At 42.6% G+C, this 19,995-nt stretch overlaps 1 protein-coding gene and 1 non-coding gene across 3 annotated transcripts in view; one reads left to right on the top strand and one right to left on the bottom strand.

The window, feature by feature from the left end:
- Positions 1-3,205: 3,205 nt before the first annotated feature.
- On the bottom strand, positions 3,206-3,336 carry LOC115030994. Its single transcript, XR_003836586.1, has one exon. It is a non-coding gene; the product is annotated as a small nucleolar RNA SNORA17 (small nucleolar RNA).
- A 5,091-nt stretch (positions 3,337-8,427) lies between these two features.
- C4H1orf185 (chromosome 4 C1orf185 homolog) overlaps positions 8,428-19,995 on the top strand; it is a 26,027-nt gene continuing 14,459 nt past the window's right edge. Inside the window, exons 1-3 of one of the 2 annotated variants that reach the window (XM_021161148.1) lie at positions 8,428-8,507; positions 11,660-11,765; positions 15,322-15,457. In XM_021161148.1, the coding sequence (XP_021016807.1) occupies positions 8,492-8,507; positions 11,660-11,765; positions 15,322-15,457 (258 nt within the window). In that variant the 5' untranslated portion in view covers positions 8,428-8,491. The other variant, XM_021161149.1, reaches the window with a different exon arrangement.

Raw genomic sequence — 19,995 nt, 5'->3', positions numbered from 1 at the left:
CTTTTATTTCTTTCTATTCACTATAGGGCTTTCCCATTTTACTCTGTTAAACTATGTAATTTGATTGTTTCATGGTTCATACATTCTTCTTGTGAAATGTATTATTTGTGGGACCCTCCTGTTTGTGGCTATCTCTCTTCATCTCTGTGTAGGATTCCTTTACATATCTTCTGCAGTAATGGCTTGATGGTAATTAATTGATTTATTTTGTGACTATCAGGGGAGATCTTTACTTTTCTGTTGATTTAAAGAATAACTTTGGTGGATATAGTAACTTTTGTTCATAATTATCTACTGTCATGGGTTAAAATATTATTCTATGCTTTCATGGCTTTCAGAATTTCTTCCAAGAGGTCTCATGTAGTTCTGATGAATTTTGCCTTTGTATGTAGTTAATTTGGCATTTTTCAGTTACTTTTAGCAATATTGTTTCTCTGCTTTGTACTCTTGTTATTTTAACTGTAATGTGACATAATCAGACACACCAGAAGAGGGCGTCAGATCTCATTATGGATGGTTGTGAGCCACCATGTGGTTGCTGGGATTTGAACTCAGGTCCTTCTGAAGAGCAATCAGTGCTCTCAACTGCTGAACCATCTCTCCAGCCCTTTATTTCTAAATCCTTAACATTTTATTGATTCTTTGTGAATTTTACATCATGTACCCCAATCCCTTTCACCTCCTCATCCCCTTGCTTCCACCTTCCACCCTTACAACCTCCCTCACCCCATCAAAGGAAAGAAATCTCATTGTGGAAGTTGCATGTGTCACAGTTTACCCCACAATATACCCTTTTGTCCACACTTCCCTGCTTGCAAATGTTCATTGCAATGACTCGTTGGTCTGGTGTGAGGCTATGGGACAGTAGACCATGCCAGGAAACTTGGTAAGGTAGAGTGGGCCTGAGACCCCAGAAACTCACACCTGAGCCAGCAGGCACCTCCCTGCTACCTGCTAGATTCCTGGGCTGGAACATGCGCCATGCTCCCCATGTTGGATGTAGCCCAAAACAGAGTTCTCCATGCTAATGAGGTACCTAGAGGTTCTGAGGGTTTACCCAATAAGCTTCCCTTCCTGAGCATTTCTTCCTGCAAATGGTATTCAATCTCTAGTCAACCCTGGGATGTTGGTACGCATCCATTTTCCACAATGAACAGTCAATAAACAGTATGGATAAACATGTGCTGTCTTGGGGGGTTGGAGAGATGGCTCAGAGGTTAAGAGCACTGACTGCTCTTCCATAGGTCCTGAGTTCAATTTCCAGCAACCACATGGTGGCTCACAACCATCTGTAATGGGGTCCGATGCCCTCTTCTGGTGTGTGTCTGAAGACAGCTACAGTGTACTCATATAAATAAAAATAAATAAACCTTTTTTTTTTTTTAAGTGCTGCCTCTTTAATAGAGAACCACAGTAGGGAGCATGGAGAAGGCCTTAAAGTCACAGCTTAAGTCTCCTGCAGAAGGTCTCTCTGCACTTCCAGTCAGCCACCTCTATCTTCACCAATAAACTAAGCTGGAGTTCCTATTCCCCCCTGGCCCTGGACTACTCACTCTCTTCAGTCTGCTGCAGACTTTACTCTCAACTCCTCGGCAGCCTCTGAACGTCCAAGAGTTTGGGAGTGCCCAGTTGGACCCGACACTTCGTTTCTGACTTCTCTGTGCAGTTCTCCAGCAGTGACTGGAGGCCCAGAAATCAGGAAACCCCAACTTTGGCCCCCCACATCTCGGACTGCGCTTTCTCACCCCCACCCACCCCCCGGCTCCAGCAGTGTCTCAGTGCTTCCCTGAAGCCCAACACCTGATGACAGCAGCGGTTTGGGATATGCTCAGTCAAGCTCCTCACATTTTGCCTCCCCGACGGCTGTGTCCAACAGCGGGGTAGAACGTGGTCCCACCTGAGCCCTCTGCTTTCTGCTACAGTATCAATACTAGGACCTCACTAGGACTCATTTCAGTTATCCTGTTGTTGTTCCATATCACGGGGATTCTGGGGCTTTGGATCTGCAGAACTGAGCAGTTCATGCACTCCAGCAGTTCATAGATGGGGTAGTGTTGGAGTGGGTCAATTCAAAGCCCTAGATCTGGGCCTTAGAAGTATCTGAGCTGGATAGTCTCCCAGCTCTTCCACACCCACCCCACTGGGGTGAACTCTCTTACCCTGCCTCAACTGGCCTGTCCAATGCCACCACCAGGAAGGGGCATGGCCAGCTCTCCTGCTCTCATGATACCAGGGGGTCTCCCTCCTGCCATAGATGACAAGGGGCAAGGAAGAAGAAGGGTATCTGTCCCTCATCCTTCCCACTGCGCAGGAGATGAGTGGCAGAGCCAGCTCCCCCATGCTTATACCCTCAGGGACAGCTCACCCACAGTTCCTTCAACCAGGGCCAGCTCTACTGTGCTTCCTGAGCAACTTTCCGACATGCTGTCCCAAGTACTGAAGCTGGCTAGGGGTGAGTTTAGCTCTCCCGTTCTCATACCCCCAGGGCCAGCTCTCCCACGATGCCCATGTAAGGGTGAGCCAGTTCTGCATAGCCCTTAGACACTAACATGTCTCTGGGTGGCAGATCAGACCAGGGACATATGCCTGACCTTTGGTGATAACAGAACTCTGCTGATGAGGGCCACAGACCCAGACATGGTTCCCAATGGCAGCGCAGGTCAGGACCCCACCGTGATCGCAGTTGGCATCACTCGAGACTCTAGTTCTAGATCTGCCTCTCTTCATTGTGCCCACATCTTTCTGTTTCTTTCTCTTCCATTTCTCCACCACTTACTTGCTCCTCTTAGTAGTGCCCGGGGTCTCTGAGAATCTGGGGTCGTCTCAGGAGCGGTCTCAGGAGTCTGTGTATTATAGCACCTGGCAGTGGTCATCCCAGACATGGTCTGCTCTCCCCAGGCCTGCACAGCACAGGACTGGTGGTCATCTCAGGCTAGCTCCTTGTCTAGATTGGTGGTCATTTGGGGCTCCCTCGTCTCCTGGCCAGCCTACATGACCCCACGCTGAGGTCATCTGACTAAGACTCACTCCTTGTCTGGGACCCAGCATTCCCAGGTGGGGGTTCTTCTAGTCTCTGGCTTGCTTCCTAGCCTGGGAGCCCTTCCAGGCCTGTCTGGAACTGGACTGGGGGTCGTCTCAGGCTAGCTCCCTGTCTGGGCCCCCTGGCATCTGACTGGTGGTCATCTCAGGCTCCCTTTTTCCAGGGAGTGTTAGGCTGCTATCATTCAGAGGCTCACAGGGCAGAACACTGAGCTTAGACCTATCCTCTCTCCTCTCTGCCATCTACTGATGCACGTGTGACACAGAAGCCACACCTGCCGTGCCTCTAGGGGCAGATATTTCTAAAACTTTTAGAAGGTATTCTCCAGAATCTCAATTTTCTTACTGAATTGCTCAGGTATATTATTGGGTTTCTCATCTAGCTCTTAAAATTATTATTATTATTATTATTATTATTATTATTATTATTGTGTGTGTATATATATGATATGGGAAGTACATGAAGCAAGCTTATTTACCTACTGAGGTATCTTGCCACCCCTCACCTAACTCTTTTTTAAAAGAATGTATTGTTTATTTTTACGTACATGGGTATTTTGTCAGCTCAATGCTCTTGCAGTGTTCTTGGAAGCCAGCAGTGGGCATTAGATCTCGTGGAACTGGAGTTAGATGGTTGCGGGCTACCATACAAGTGCTAGGAATTAAATGTAGGTCCTCTGGATTAGCCAATACTCTTACTTGCTTTTGATTCCCAGCATCCTGTGGCAGCTCAAAACCTTCTGTTAGTCCATTCCTAGGGGATCTGAAACCCTCTTCTGATCTATCACCAGATATACTCACGGTACACACATACACACGCAGGTAAAACAGTAAACGAATGTAACAAAGGGATAAAGAGACAATTGTATGACCTGATGGTAGAAATAATGAGAAAAAACTTCAGACAAACTCTCTACTGAAGAGAAGGAGGGTGGAAATTCTTTGTCCCCCACCCCCACCCAGGCTTGTCCTTCAGCACTTTCCTGGGGGTGGGGAGCAGCTGTTTTCTCTCTGATGTCCAAATGGACAACACCACTAAGGGACGTTTGCAGATAGAGCTCTGCCCTCCTTCGGGACCATCCCGCTGTGCTGGTTTCCAGGCTGAATTCATGTCAGTGTTTCTCTGTGTGCAGACCGGCCGACATAGAGCACCCAGGAGCTCCCCTCCAGTGCTCCCACCAACTGAGACTAAGGAGCACGTTACCCAGCCCCCTTCCTGGATGCCCCCTCCCACCAGCCAATGTGGGTTTGGCACAAGAAATCCCAGCAGCAGCCACTCTCCACCAAATCTCTCAGGCCCTCTGAGAATACAGAAAGTAGTAAGACAAAAGCCATGTGGGCCAGAGGGTCAAGAGTAATCCTATGTGCCCTGGCCATGAAGTGCTCTGCCCTGTGCAGCTACTATGAAATCTCTCCTTCTACAAGAATTTGAACAAAAGTTGCTCTGATACAATCACTCCCAGATCTCTTCTTCAGAAAGATTCATCGTTTCAACCCAAGTAGATCTGTCTGTCTGTCTGTCTGCCTCTCTCTCTCTCTCTCTCTCTCTCTCCCTCTGTCTCTCTTGTGTATGTGTAAATCAGAGTACTAGTTGCAACCAGGCTCTTAGAGTTGTCACTCATTTAGCTGGGAGTCAGGAGCTATTGGCCTTCTTCTCTCCCTGAATGAAAGACCTGAGAGTAAGGCTTCTAGAATGACCCCCTTCCACAGCAGTAGCAGGGAAGCCTGGAGTGCAGGGCCTCCCTCTCCAGTATACTTGATGCACATGGTGGACGACCCCCCTTACTCTCCTGCTCTGCCACTCTGCCAGCTGGTCCCCGAGGAGCTTAATAGTCTGCCCTGTCGCCTTCATTTCCCTAATGGAAACTCCAATACTTCTGGATTTTTATCTCCTTCCTGTCTACTGTTTCCCACGACCCTTCCTTGTCTTTCTGTGCCATCCGCACCCCCCATTCATCATTAATCTGAGATTTTATTTCACATTTCTGGAAGCATAGGAAAGTTCTGGGTATCTTGAGTCCACCATCTTCCATCCACCCCCTGAGGATTTATTTCTTTAGAGAAAGAAGTCTATTGCTAATATACTTTCTAGAGGGTCACTTACTACTTGTAATGTTTACTCACTGCATAGTTAATGTTTTGGATTTCATTTGCCCACACCGTCTCTAAGGGGTCAGACAGCTGTCAGTGTAAGACAAGGGCCTGGCAAAGATACAAAGTCAGTCACTTATTATTTCTTCAAGGAGTTAAGTTTATTTTTTGTGGAGCATACACAAGCAATAAAGTGGATGCTCTAGTTTGAGAGTTGAGAAAGTCGGCTTCTATCCTCACAGGATTAATAACAAATATTTAATAACTTTGTAGATTTAAAATGTTTTCACTCATTAGCTGCAGTTGTCTTTCTTGTATCTCCCTGAGGCCAAGATGCAGAAGCAGAATTTAGCTCAGTACATTTTCCACTAAGAGTTGACTAACTTCTAGGAAAAAGAGGAGAGAGAGAGAGAGAGAGAGAGAGAGAGAGAGAGAGAGAGAGAGAGAGAGAGAGAGAGAGAATCTCTGGAGGATCTTCAATGACAGCTACATTTTCTTTTGACCAGAGAAACTTCTCTGTCATTTTTGTTTATTGCAGTTAATGTTTTGATTATTGAAAATAAAATATTTTGGTCTTGTTTGGACTTTCATGTCATGGCAGAGTTGTTTTTCTTGGCATCCATTATAAGACTTGTTTGTACTGAAATTTAATGTCATGTCTAGATTGATGCCTTCGGATGAAATTAGCTACCCAGGTTACAACTGAAAACATAGATCTGAAGAAGAAAACTATTTGCATTGTCCATTTGAAAAACTGAAAGTATTTTCTATAAGTAGAAATATGGATTTGGTCATAATAAAATATTGAGCTCCTTTTTTTCTGGTCTATGATGGGAAACCCAGAACATTGTCTCTAACACATGATATTCTTTGCATGGTTGTATGTGTACATACATGTTCCTTTGTCTGCACATGTGCGTGCAGGTATGTGTACAGGTGTTTGCATGTATGTGTGTATGTGCACATGTGCATTTGGGGCCACATGTTAATATAGACTATCTTCCTCAATTACCATCTGCCTTAACTTTTGAGACAGAGTCTCTCACTGAGCCTGGAGCTTGTTTGTTATTTGACTGGCTAGCAAATCCTAGGGATTCCCCTGTCTCTGCCACCACAGTGCTGGAACTTCAGGTGCAGACTGTAGAACTCTGTTTTTTATATGGATGCTGAACTCCTAACCCAGGTCCTTCTGGTTTGTGTAGTGAGCAACTTACCAACTGAGCCATCTCTGATGAGCAGTCACTGATGCTCTTTATGTCTGGAATATAAACTTAAAGAAAACATTTAAAAATACATAAGAAGTCAAGATGTAAGATTGACAACATATTTTATAAAATAGAAAAATCTACATAATTATCTTTAAAGTAAAACTTAACTCAGCCTTCTACAAGGCAAAATGTAAAAGGAAACATGTCAACCACTCCTCTTCCTCCTCTTCCTCTTCATCCTCTTCCTCATCCTCCTCTTCTTCCTTTTCCTCCTCTTCCTCATCCTCCTCTTCTTCCTTTTCCTCCTCTTCCTTTTCCTCCTCCTCTTCCTCCTCCTCCTCTTCTTCCTCCTTCTCCTCCTCCTCCTCCTTTGAAGACAGAGTCTCACTATGTAGTCCTGATTCACTTAGAAGTCACTATGTAGATAAGGCTGGCCTTGAACTCACAGAGGCCTGACTACCTCTGCCTCCCAAGTGCTGGGACTAAAGGCCTGGACCATCATGTCCAGCCAATACATTCTTCTTGTTGGAATTTTTTTTCTTCATTTTTCAAGAAGAACTTTATTGAGGAACAATTTGGTGAACTGGGAAAATACATCCCCAATAAAAATCTTAGTGTTGCCTATAAGTTCAGGCAAAGGCTGTCTCAAGTTATTGAAGAATCATTTTAAGAAGGAAGGTTTAAATATTTCCTTGTATTATATGAGGCTAAAATTTTACCCAGTCAATGTAACTGTAAGATTTATAACATTTGGAGGCTGGAGAGATGCTCAGAGGTAAGACACTTTTTGCTCTTGCAAGAGGACCTGGGTTTGATTTCCTATATCCACATCCTGCCTGTGTCTCGCAACCACCTGTAACTCCAGCTCCGGGAGATCTGACACCCTCTTCTGGCTTGTAGGCACCTGCACACACATGGTATATATATATGTACATTCTGGCCTACATATATTCACATACAATTTTTTTAATTAAAAATATTTCTAACCAGGGATGGTGGCAAACACCTTTAATCCCAGCACTCTGGAGTTCAAGTCAAGTGGAAGTCAGGCAGATCTCTGTGACTGAGAGACCAGCCTCATCTATGTAGCAAGTTGCAGGCCACCTAGAGATTCACAGTGAGACACTGTCTCAAACAAACAAACAAACAAGACTGATAGCAAAGGTGTACTTGAAAGTATGAGATAAATAGTTCTAAAATTAGAAACGGTAAGTAGATGGCATTGAACATGTTATCAAGAAAAAAAAGAATATTCACAGTGACCAGCAGAAGGAGCTCACTAAATGTCTATATAATTCATGTGAGTTCATTCCCATTAAAAACACCGGGAAGACAGAGGCAAGCAAATCTCTAAATTCTAGGCTAGGACTACACAGAAATGCTGTGTAGAGAAGAAGAAAGGGGCAAACAAACAAAAAGCCAAACCAACAGACAAAGCAGAAGTATGAGAGAAACCCTGATTTATTTTTAGGACCCCTTTCATGTGAGCTATTAGACTATGGAATCTAGAGTAATAGTTCACTAAGAATAAAATGGTGGTCTTTTCAAGAAATGTATGCCAATGGAGCGACATTTTGTTGTTTTTGCGACAGGAAAGACCTATGTAGACCTAGTTGTCCTGGGTCTTACTACATAGACCAGACTGGCTTTGAACACAGAAAGATCCACCTACTTCTGCCTCTTATGTTCTAAGATTCGAGGTATAAGCCACTATGCCTGGCATCAATAATTGTAGATGTCTAGAGAGTTTCTCCCTTATGGGGGAGGGGAAGGAAGAAGGTCAATTCTAGTCCCCGAGTATTGCTTGCATGGTACCTCACAAACCTTGACATCATATTTCATTCTACCCATTAAAAATATTTTTCTATATCTCCCTGTGATTTCTTGTTGTCCATGAGTTGCTTCGAAAGGGATCATTTTCAAGTTTACTATTTTCCAACTGTAGAACACACCCTTACAAAGAATGTGAGTGCTTGTGAGGCTGAATTTTCTATGATGTTGATTAGATGCAGTAGATTGCCGCTATCAACCTGTGACTTCCACAGTTTCCATGGCGATCACCCTCATCCCCCCTCCACATTCCAGAAGTAAGAACTTCAGACAGCTTTTATGGCATCATTGCGCTCAGATTCCATTGGCCAGAACTCTGTCACATGACTTCACCTAATGGTGAGACAGTCTAGTGTTTTGCCTACAAAGAAGAAAATGTGTTTAGAAGAACAGCCAGAAATCTCTTTCTGTTCTCTGGAAGAACTTGTATAAGATAAGAAATGCTAGCATCATGGGTATACAGTAGAAATTGTAACATTTTGGGGACCACCAGTTTCTTTGGGGAAAAGTTTTTGTAACTGCTGATTCAATGTAATGAATTTGAGTTCTCTTTGGTCTCTCTCTCTCTCTACCTTCCCTTCCTCCCTCCCTCTTTCTCTCCCTCCCTCTTTCTCTTGCTCTCAACCTCTTTTTTTTTTTTTTTTTTTGGTTTGGTTTTTTTTCAAGACAGGGTTTCTCTGTGTAGCCCTGGCTGTCCTGGAACTCACTCTGTAGTCCAGGCTGGTCTCGAACTCAGAAATCTGCCTGCCCCCACCTCCCAAGTGCTGGGATTTAAAGTCGTGCACCACCACTGCCCAGCTTGTCTTTCTTTTTAATTCCCTTTCTTTATATTTTGAGTAAAAGCGTGTGGCTTACTGTCTTCGTAACAAAATCAGCTTAGAACTGCATGACTAGGCCCTTTCTCTTACTGCTTCCATTACAATGCTCACACCTCTGACTAGCCAGTGCTCTCTTAGATCTGTAGTTAGGCTCAGCACAGTCTTCTCAGTAGGTTTAACCTTTTCACAGAAAGAGTGTGTTAGTGCCCGTTATAGCCGCTCTGTTTCCAACCGGAACGCCTTTCCCAGGGCACACAAAGAATCCTTGCCCTTGTACTGTGTTGCTTTGTGTGGCTGGTACTAGACGAAGTCATGCAGGGTTTAGGAAAAGTCACTGTTGGTTGGGGCGCTGTCCGCACAGGAAGCTCTGCCACTCCTTCACTCACTTTTAGAAATGATTTTTCAGATATTCATTATTTTAAGTCAGCTTTAAATATATTAGCATTCATTATCGACAGCATTTTTTATTTCAACTTCTGTGTGTTCTTTATTTTTAATATGTTAATTTATGCTTCAATATAAACTTGTTGGTTTTGTTACTCATTCTCTGAGTTTTGATTTTTTTTTTTTTTTCCTGTTGCTGGAGTCTACCCCAGGACTGATGTGAGGCAGGCACTCTAGCATTGGAAGAATTGGATAACTAGAAAAGTTTCTATAAAACTGTGCCCAGTGACAGTCCACTGGTGGTTTTCCTTATTTATTTTTCATTGTTCTTTTTGGTTTCAAAATTTAGAACACTATTTTTTACAATAGTCGAGAAAATTCAAAAAATGAAGTAGAAAAAAGGGACAATAACAAACACCCACACAATCTCCTAAATAAGTGGGATTTTTTTTTTCTTATTAGTCATATATCTGAGATGGAACATTAAGGTCAGTTTGTATTTCTCCCATAGTCCTGTTCACCCAGAGTAATGGCTGTCATAAATTTGATGTATTGCGAAGTACCATGTACTGGGGTTGCTGAAATCTCAGTACACATGGGTTTCTCTGGGTAGCCAGGGCTATACTAGAATTCTCTCTGTAGACCAGGCTGGCCTTAACTCACAGAGTTCCATTTGCCTCAGCCTCCCTTGTGCTGGGATTAAAGGTGTGCACTACCACAGTCCAGCTAAGACATATCTTTTTTTAAAAGTATGTGATCCAAAAGCTCTATAGTGCTGATACTCAGGAAGTCTGCACTTAGCTTAACACTATTTTTCACACATAACTTATTTAATGACTTTCTCATTTGGGCCATTTATAGTTTTTTTGTGTCTAAAATATCACTTTGATGAATAACCTAAATAAATAAAGAGTAAAATGTCCATATCAATAATTCTAGAATTTGTTTTGTTTGCTTGCTTGCTTTTCAATACAGGTTTTTCTGTATATCCCAGGCTGTCCTAGAACTCAGTTTGTGGACCAGGCTGGCCTCCAACTCACAGAAATACTCCTTCCACTGCCTCCCCAGTACTGGGATTAAAGGTGTGCACCACTACTGCCAGGCTGAATATAGATATTTCCAAACTCAGTAAGCTACAAAATGAGAGGCACTATCTTGAAGCTAGAAATTACTTAGAAAATTAAAAATCAAAAAACAAACAAACAAAAAACCCCATGGTACTAAAAAAGTCTTTTAAAACAAACAAACAACAACAAACAAATAATGGGAGCAGAGAGATGGCTTAGCAATCAAGAACACTGGCTGCTCTTCTCAAGGACCTAGATTTGATCCCTAGCACCCATATGGTAGCTCACAACCATCCCAGTTCCAGGGGATCCAATGCCCTCTTCTAGACTCTGCAAGTTCAAGGCACATAAGTAGTACACAGACATACATGCAAGCAAAACACCTATACACATAAAATAAAAATGAAATTTAAAATTACCATGTGAGTAGATATTGCTTGTTGAGCTTATTCCCCATGGCTCTGTACCCTCTTTTGTCATCCCCCCCCATTAGTTCTTCTGTTCCCCTAGACAGCTTCACTTCTCCATACATGATTTTATGTCTCTATACATAGGAATCACGAATGAGAGAAAGCATGATGTTTGTCTTTCTGACCCAGCTTAATTCACTTAATATGTCTATCTTCACTTGCATCCATTCTCCTGTATATGACATAGCTTTTTCTCTTCTTGATGGCTTAGAAAAGTTTCACTGAGTGCTTGTGTCTACACACACACACACACACACACACACACACACACACACACGCCTCTGCTGTTAAATGCCTAGGTTGGTCTATGAAAGCTTTCTCCAGTTTGCCTTATGCTTGTGTAACAAAGTTCACTCTACTTACATCATGATTTCTTAATTCTCAATTATTTTTTTATAAATACATTGAGATGTTTGCTAGCAAAGAAAATAGAAAAAAAAATCAGAACACTGGCGTTAATTCCTGCACAGCTTTGGTCCCGTTACTTCTTTTACATGGTCTTCAATTTTGCCATCTCTAAAGTGAGATCCCCTACGGGCTTTCCCAGTTCTATTTATGGTGTGTCCTGTGTTGTTCTCCCACTCTGGGTCTTCCCATTTATTTGGATGGTATAGGACTAGAATTCAGGCTCCCCAATTTCTTGGTCAGCCTTAATATCACATGTTATATCATTGTAAACATCACCTCCTTAATTTGCCTAGTGAATTAGGTGACATGTGCATGAAATGATCTTTTACCGTATATTTCTATAGGTGTCTTTAGTCACTTAACCTATTTTATGGCTGCTGGAGCTCTTAGTCTGGGAATTGGATTCTTTGCTCTGGCATCTGCTTTGTGGTTCCTGATTTGCAAACGGAGGTAAGGCTTAGTAGAAAGTTATTTCTGTTGCTACTTCATAACTGTAATTTTGTTGCTTTATGAATTGGGGTGTAAGTATCTGATATACAGGATATCTGAGATGTGACCTCTGTGAAAGGGTTGTGTGACCCCTAATGGGGAGAGGAAGCAACCCCCAGGCTGAGGACTGCTGAGCTAGAGAGGTACAACAGCAGTCTCTGCATTGAAAACCCGAGGAATAACAAATCCTACTTTACTTACTGGAAGACGTGGATCTGGTAACCTAAGGCTAGAAATCAGGGGTAACCTTCCAGTTTGGAGGTTAAGGCATGACTAAAGGGAGACCCCCTTTCTTTAGGAGCCATTTAAGAGAACTGATAAAAATCCCCTGACAGTGTTAGAAAGTGCTCTCCCTCAAGAAACACACAAAAGATCAACTGACACCTCCTTTTCTTTTCTTTTCTTTTCTTTTCTTTTCTTTTCTTTTCTTTTCTTTTCTTTTCTCTTCTCTTCTTTTCTTTTCTCTTCTTTTCTTTTTTATTAATCATTTTATTTGTTTATATTTCAAATGATATTCCCCCTTCTTGGTTTCCCCTCCACAACCCTTCCATCCCATCCCCCCCCCTTTGGCTCTATGAGGGAGCTCCTCCACCCACCCACCCACTCCCACCCCACCTCTCCAGCATCCCCCTACACTAGGACATCAAGCCTTCACAGGACTAAGGGCCTCACCTCCCATTGATGCCAGATAAGGCCATCTTCTGCTACATATGTATCTGGAAACATGGATCCCTCCATGTATTATACTCTTTGGTTAGTGGTTTAGTCCCTGAGAGCTCTGGATGGTCCAGTTAGTTGATATTGTTCTTCCTATGGGGTTGCAATCCCCTTCAGCTTCTTCAGTCCTTCCCCTAGCTCTGCCATTGAGGTCCCCAGGCTCAGTCCAATGGTTGGCTCTGAGTATCTACATCTGTCTTAGTCAGGTGCTGGCAAAGCCTCTCAGGGAACAGCCATGCCAAGCTCCTGTGAGCAAGCAGCTCTTGGCATCAGCAATAGTGGTGGGGTTTGGCTAACACCTCTTCTTCAACTCTAAAATTTTGTGTTTCTATTTACTTAATCTGTTCAGAATTTGCATTCTGGTATTTTTAGAACTAGAAATTCTAAGTTCACCTTCCCATATTTTCTCCCAGTGGGCTTATAAACCTCAGCAGCTATCTCTTTACCATGTACAAGTTAGAAAGTATTCATTTGTTCCTTATTTCAGCAAATATTTAATATATATACAATAGAACATGAATAATAAAGGAAAATCTTTGTTGGCTATCTTCTACTGTTGTTGGAATTGAAGATACAACTGGGAACAAGGCAGCAAATGTTCTTATGTCCTAGACTTGACAGGAAAAAGACAACGAGCAAACACAACAGGTAGACAAGGAAGGACTGGATAAGGACTCCAGTCTGAGACTAGAATTAAAAGAATACGACTTCTGGAATGCCTTGTGCAAAATTTTCTAGGGGCAACACAATGACCTTGCATATAATGGCACTCACTATGACACCCTGGTGGAAGGAGAGAAGTGACTCCCGGGGCTTGTTCTCTGACTACTATTTATGCATATGCACTCCACAGCACACACACAAAAAGTTTATAAATACAATTTTGCAAAAATAAAGCTTTCTAAGCTGAAGGGGTAATAAATACCAAGACCCCAAAAGGGGGAATGACCATGGCATTATCCAATTATCAGAAAGAGTATTTGTGAATAATTACTAGGGCAAAAGAAAAATAATTATGAAATTGATGAATCCATAGGAATTAGTAGGCTAGATTATAGGGAGTTGATTTTATTTTCTGTGCCATTGTAAGGTATTAGATGAGAATAGCTTTCTCATCCAGATACTGAGTGTTTACAACATGCTAGGCACCACTCTAGCTGCTTTATATAGTCTCATCTAGATTTAGCACTATGAAGTGCAAGCAATATTATATCTAATTTAAGGACTATAACCAGGCTGGATAGCTCATGCTTATAATACTTGGGAGGCTGTGGCAAGAGGATGAAGAGACCTGGCCAGCCTGAGCTGTACAGTGAGACTCTATAGAAAAATAGTTGAGTACAATAATTCATTTCTCTCAACACTTGGGAGGATGAGGCAGGGGGATCAGAAGTTGAAGGCCAGTCTACAGAACATAGTGAATTTGAGGCTGTCTCATTAAGAAAGAAAGAAAGAAAGAAAGAAAGAAAGAAAGAAAGAAAGAAAGAAAGAGAGAGAGAGAAAGGAAGAAAGAAAGAAGAAAGAGATAAAGAGAAAAATGGAGCAACGACAGTCAGTTCTTCTGCTTAGTAAATATCTAAGACAGATTTGTTAGACCACATGATTGCTTTTGTTTGTTTGTTTGTTTGTTTGTTTAGATAGACTTTTACTATGTTGCCCTGGCTCAGCCATAACTCACTATGTAGAACAGGCTAGCTTTGAACCCACAGAGATCCTCCTGCATCTGCCAAGTTCTGGGATGTGCCAACATCACCCAGCACATTTTAAGAGACTGCAGATAAAAGTGAGTGTGCACTCTTAATAAGAAAATATGGCTGTTCTGGCTTATACTCCCAAAAGATGTTTCTCTGTGAAGCCTGAACCTTAATGGAGCAAGTAGAAAGGAGACAGGCAAGTAAGAAGCCTAGCTTTCATCTGCGAGAGACGGGAGGATGTTTTGAACTAGTGAGACCAGAGGAAATGAAAAGAAGGGGCTGGACCTGCGATATTTTACAGGCAGAGTGGTGATTTGATAGATCGCATGAAGTCAAGAGAGAAGAGGGAGGTGGCAGGATTAAGGCTGACACCTAGGACTTTATCAGGAGCACCTGAGTGGTTGTGCCACTTTCTGAGGTAGGAAAAATATAATGCTGATCAATTTTGGGGGAGAGACGATAAACTAGAAGTTGTGTGTTCAGTGTGAGTTTAAAGCCTACTGGAAGTCCAAAATGGAAATGCTGTGTTACAGTTGGATGTGCCGGTATAAACTAGGAAGCCGGGATGGAAGATTAGGTGTAGTAAATCTAAAGCCATAGGACTGGGGGAGACTAACCAGGGAGTGGTTGCTGAGAAATGACCTGTGGCTGTGCCCTTCACACTGCCTGCATTTGGAAACTTGGCAGGTGTGTGGGAGAAAAAAAAATCAGTATTTGAGAAGAAACTGAAAGGTGGAGAGTCAAGGAAATAAACATTTTAAAATGTCACAAGAAGGAGGTGAGGGCCAGTTCTACTGAAGTCATGACATTAAGGAAGATGAGGACAGAGAAGTGGCTTTGATTTGGGGAGATGGAAGGCATTTAACCTTGGTGAAATGTTGGTACAATGACTGGTTCAGAGGCCAGTCCTTGAGAACAATGAGATGTGAGAAAATTGAGAAAAGTATAGATGTCTCTCTCAAAAGGAGTGTGCTGCTTTTTAAAGGTCTTGCAACATATGCTGATTAAAACCCCTGTGTATAAATACTAGCGACTATCTCAGGTAGCATAGACAATCATCTAATCTGATTCTTGTTCAATAACATTGTATGTGCAATGTTTTTCAGAGAACTATTTGAGGAGTCCAAGTTTAAGGAATTTGGTGAAAATATGAAGCAAGAATCGTGCAAACCAAAGCTTAAAGCTCACCCTCAGTGTGTTTTCATTTCCCGGAACTTCCATGCTGGCTATTCAAAATCACAGGTAGAGTGTCCCGTTTTAAAGCTGTCCCCTCAGAGGTCTCTAGACGTGTCACCAGCATGTTGACGTTAATGTATTCACTGTTATATTTTAGTTTAAGATACAAAAGCATGGAGCCAAAAGTTAAATTATCTAAACTGTAAGTTCATACAACAGGAAAACTGAAGTTTTCCTTTATATTTGAGGGAGGGGATGTGATAAAGTTTTTAACTGAACAGAAAAATTAAGTGAAAACATCTCCAGTTGCTTTTATATACCTTTCAGCCAAACAAAACAAAACAAAACAAAACAAAACAAAACACCAAACAAGAACAAAACCCCCTACTTTCTCCTTATTAGGCTTGAAAGAAGGATGAAGATAGTGGTATGTTGGGGGTGGTGCGGGCAAACTTCTCAGGACTAGAAGAATGAAATTTGGAGATAAGAAGTGCTCAGATTACCAGATAGTCTGATCAAACCAGTTAATTGTAATTTAATTCAACTTGACAAAGGTCTACTAACCCATATTATATTTGAAGATTTTGCCCCTCCCCTGTTAGGAATAGTAAGATACTGCCCCATCCTTCAAGATGCTTGTATGATACTTGTGAGAAGAGCAGACCGCAATTAACAATGTTATGTGCCAAAACAGTGCCACAGGACAGAGCAGAACACGGTAAAGAGTAATAGAAATGGAACACGATGACATAACCGAGCTAAATCCATGAATTAATGGTCGTGCAGCATTTGGAGGTAGAGGCCAATGGCAGATGGGACGACAGGGCTTCGTTACACAACCTTCACCTTGAATTCAAGTTGAACACAGCAACCCCGCCCATCTCATAACCATATGGTAACACTAATTTGCCACTGTGCAAAGACCAAAAAGAGATGAGCCCAGACCTAGATAGGCTATAGTCAAGGTAAAAGAAAACTAAACATTAGCCTCAGTCTGTCCTTTCACCAACAGAAGGACATAGTTTGGGCAATCATGAACAAAGGCACAATAGCACCCATGTGGAGGCTTTTGTATGGCTGTGACTTTTCAACTCATTTGAGACCATACCAAAGAGAAGAGTCGCTAATGATAGTGTGTGTGTGTGTGTGTGTGTGTGTGTGTCTTTGTGAGAAACTGTGCCCATTCATGACCCCCCAGCTATGGAGAACTGCTGTTCCACCCCACATCCTCATTGTCACTGGCTGTGTCCAGTTTTCAGCATTCACTATTTATAAGAGATGCAATCGAAATGCTCACTTGTGATCACAGCTGTCTAAGGACATGCGGTGTTGAGCATGTCTCTAGGGCTAGGGCCAGAGAGACTGTGGGCTCTGATCTCCATTTACCATGATTTATGTTGGTGCTGAGGAGTCTGATGTCAACCAAGGCCGTCTGCACGTTAATAGTTTTCCTTCTTTGCTGTACCTTAGGCCTCTGCAGCCACACTTAGCTTTTTCAGTCTGTGAGCTGAGCGTGGTCTCCCATAATCCCAAGACTTCCGAGCTATTACTCTCTGGACTGGTGGATGTTCTAGCTGAGTAGTTTCTTTCTGCCTGTTTCATCTGAAGCAGGAGAAGCTTCCACAGCACTGAGCTCCATACAAGGCAAACCTACTTTCATCATTTTAAAATCCATTTAGTAGGGCTGGAGAGATGGCTTTGAACACGGACTGTTACTGCAGAGGACCAGGGACCCAAGGCCCTCTTCTGGACTCTGAGAGTGCTACAGATATACAGAGAGAGACATCCATACACAACATTAAAAAATAAGTCTTTACTTTTGAGAGAGAAAGAGAGAGAGTGTGTGTGTATTTGTGTGTATACGTGAACATACATATGTGTTTGGTCTTAACCAGAGGATTCAGAACCCCTGGAGCTGGAGTTACAGGCAGTTGCTGGTTGAGTCTCTAGAACAGCTTTATCCATAGTTTCAGAGGGTGCAGACTCACAGTAGCTAACCTCATAGCAGAGAAGGTGGCTTCAGAAGTCGACTCACCTGCTGACGTCAATCAAAGTTATGTTGATGGCATCTTCTCCCAGGCATCAATGGTGGAGCTACCTGCTGCCTACATCTTGGGGCTTCTCAGAATCTGTCCCTTCAACACTCTACAAATGTCCCCTAGAACCATCTCTGGGACTGGGGCTGTAACAGGTAGAAACCCAGGCTCCTTGGCATAATTCTTGCCTCCTTGGTCCATTCTCAGGACCCTAGGGTAATTAAGTTTTAAAGAGTATATCCCCTCTAAAGATGATGCCTAGCCGCATCCCCTGAGCCAGGGAGATGCACTGTGGGATGCTGGCCCATCCCACAGTGGGTTGAAGTCACTGACTGGACATGGCCTGTGAGAAGCACTGCCTGTCTCTTTGACCAGGTCCTCTGAACGACCTTCTGGAGAAGGCTTCTGTGTCCCCTCCCTCTGCTGGAAGCTTTGAGGCCGGAGCTGTGTTGGCCTTGGCCTTCTCTTCCTGTTTCTCTCCCCTTTGCAGCCATGCTAGATAACCTCCGTGGATTTGTGAACTCTCTCTTCACCTCCTCCTTTCTTTGAAATACACTGTGTTTACACTGCACGATTCTTCTTCACAAGACTGAACGGAGGCAGCTTCTAGTGCTCCATCTGACCCAAAATCTCTCCAAAGTTGTTTCTTGAGATGGGATTTACTCCTGATTAAACTGCTAGGAACATTGTTGAAACCACGTCAAAGACTTCAGAATATTACATAAAATTAGATGATAGTACAACAAGGTTTGAGAATGGCTTTTTTTTTTTTTTTAAGTTCTACATGCTACAAGAGAAAGATTTAGTGAAAAGCTGAGTAATCTATGGTAAGCAACTTCAAACTTCTGTGTCCCATGTGTGCATGTTTGTGTGTACTAGCGTGTATGTTTGTGTGTGTGCTCGCACGTGAGCGCATGTGATCGTTTTTTCAATTCTGACCTGTGGTGCTAGGGCCTTGTGCTAAGCAAGCACTCTACCACTAGCTCTACCCCAGCCCTTTCATTGTCTTACTCTTAGAAATTGTAGACCAGTAAGCCAAAGCCAGTTAGATGGCTCTGTAGATAAAGGTGCTTACAGCCAAATCTGAGGACCTCAGTTCTATCACCAGGACACACACATTGAAAGAAGAGAATCAAATTCCAACAGGTATCCTCTCACCTCTGCATGTGTGCAGTAGTGCACACACATGTACTAGGAGTAAGAGAGAAAAAAAGTTTCCTTAGCCACTACCCATAATATGGAAGCTGTCAATACCAAGGCAAGATCCATGTCCTTTTCAGTATAAATCAAGATATTGTTTTAATTTTTATGTGCCAGTAAGTGGTTTTGCATATATTTTAATCTATACTCTACTAGTAAAATAGCTCTTTAAATCTCATATTTTTTCTAATTGTATTATTAATATTGAATTAAGAGTATGTTATCTATTGTGGATGCAAGTCCTTTGTTGACTATATTTTTCATTTTTCATAGTTTTTTGTTTGTTTGTTTGTCTTTTGAGACAGTCTTTTTTATTAGATATTTTCTTTATTTACATTTCAAATGTTATCCCTTTTCCTAGTTTCCCCCCTGAAAAACCCCTATCCCCTCCTCCCTCTTCCTGCTCCCCAACCCACACAGTCCCATTCTCAGTCCTTGACTTCCCCTATACTGGGGCATAGAACCTTCACAGGACCTAGGGCCTCTCCTCCTATTGATGACCGACTAGGCCATCCTCTGCTACATATGCAGCTAGAGTCACAAGTTCCACCATGTGTTTTCTTTGATTGGTGGTTTAGACCCATGGAGCTCTGGGGGTACTGGTTAGTTCACATTGATGTTCCTCCTGTGCAGCTTCAGACCCCTTCAGCTCCCTGGGTACTTTCTCTAGCTCCTGCATTGGGGACCTTGTGCCCATCCAATGGATGATTGTGAGCATCCACTTCTGTATTTGCCAGGCACTGGCAAAGGCCCTCAGGAGACAGTTATATCAGGCCCCTGTCAGCAGTTTCTTGTTAGCATCTGCCATACTGTCTGTGTTTGGAGTCTGATTATGGGATGGATCCCCAGGTGCAGCAGTCTCTGGATGGTCCATCCTTTCATCTCAACTCCAAACTTTGTCTCTGTAACTCCTTCCATGGGTATTTTGTTCCCTATTCCAAGAAGGAACGAAGTATCCGTGCTTTGGTCTTCCTTCTTCTTGATTTTCTTGTGTTTGCAAATTGTATCTTGGGTATTCCAAGTTTCTAGACTAATATCCACTTATCAGTGAGTCCATATCAAGTGAGTTCTTTTGTGATTGGGTTACCTCACTCAGGATGATATTCTCCAGATCCATCCATTTGTCTAAGAATTTCATAAACTCATTGTTTTTAATAGCTGAGTAGTACTCCATTGTGTAAATGTACCACATTTTTGGAATCAATTCCTCTGTTGAGGGACATCTGGGTTCTTTCCAGCTTCTGGATATTATAAATCAGTACCCCCAGAGCTTCTTGGAACTATACAACCAATCAAAGAAAACACATGGTGGAACTTGTGGCTCTAGCTGTATATGTAGCTGAGGATGGCCTAGTCGGTCATCAATAG

The sequence above is a fragment of the Mus caroli genome, chromosome 4, assembly GCF_900094665.2.
Source record: "Mus caroli chromosome 4, CAROLI_EIJ_v1.1, whole genome shotgun sequence".
Classification (NCBI taxonomy): Eukaryota; Metazoa; Chordata; class Mammalia; order Rodentia; family Muridae; genus Mus; species Mus caroli.
This window is presented reverse-complemented; position numbering and strand designations above follow the sequence as displayed.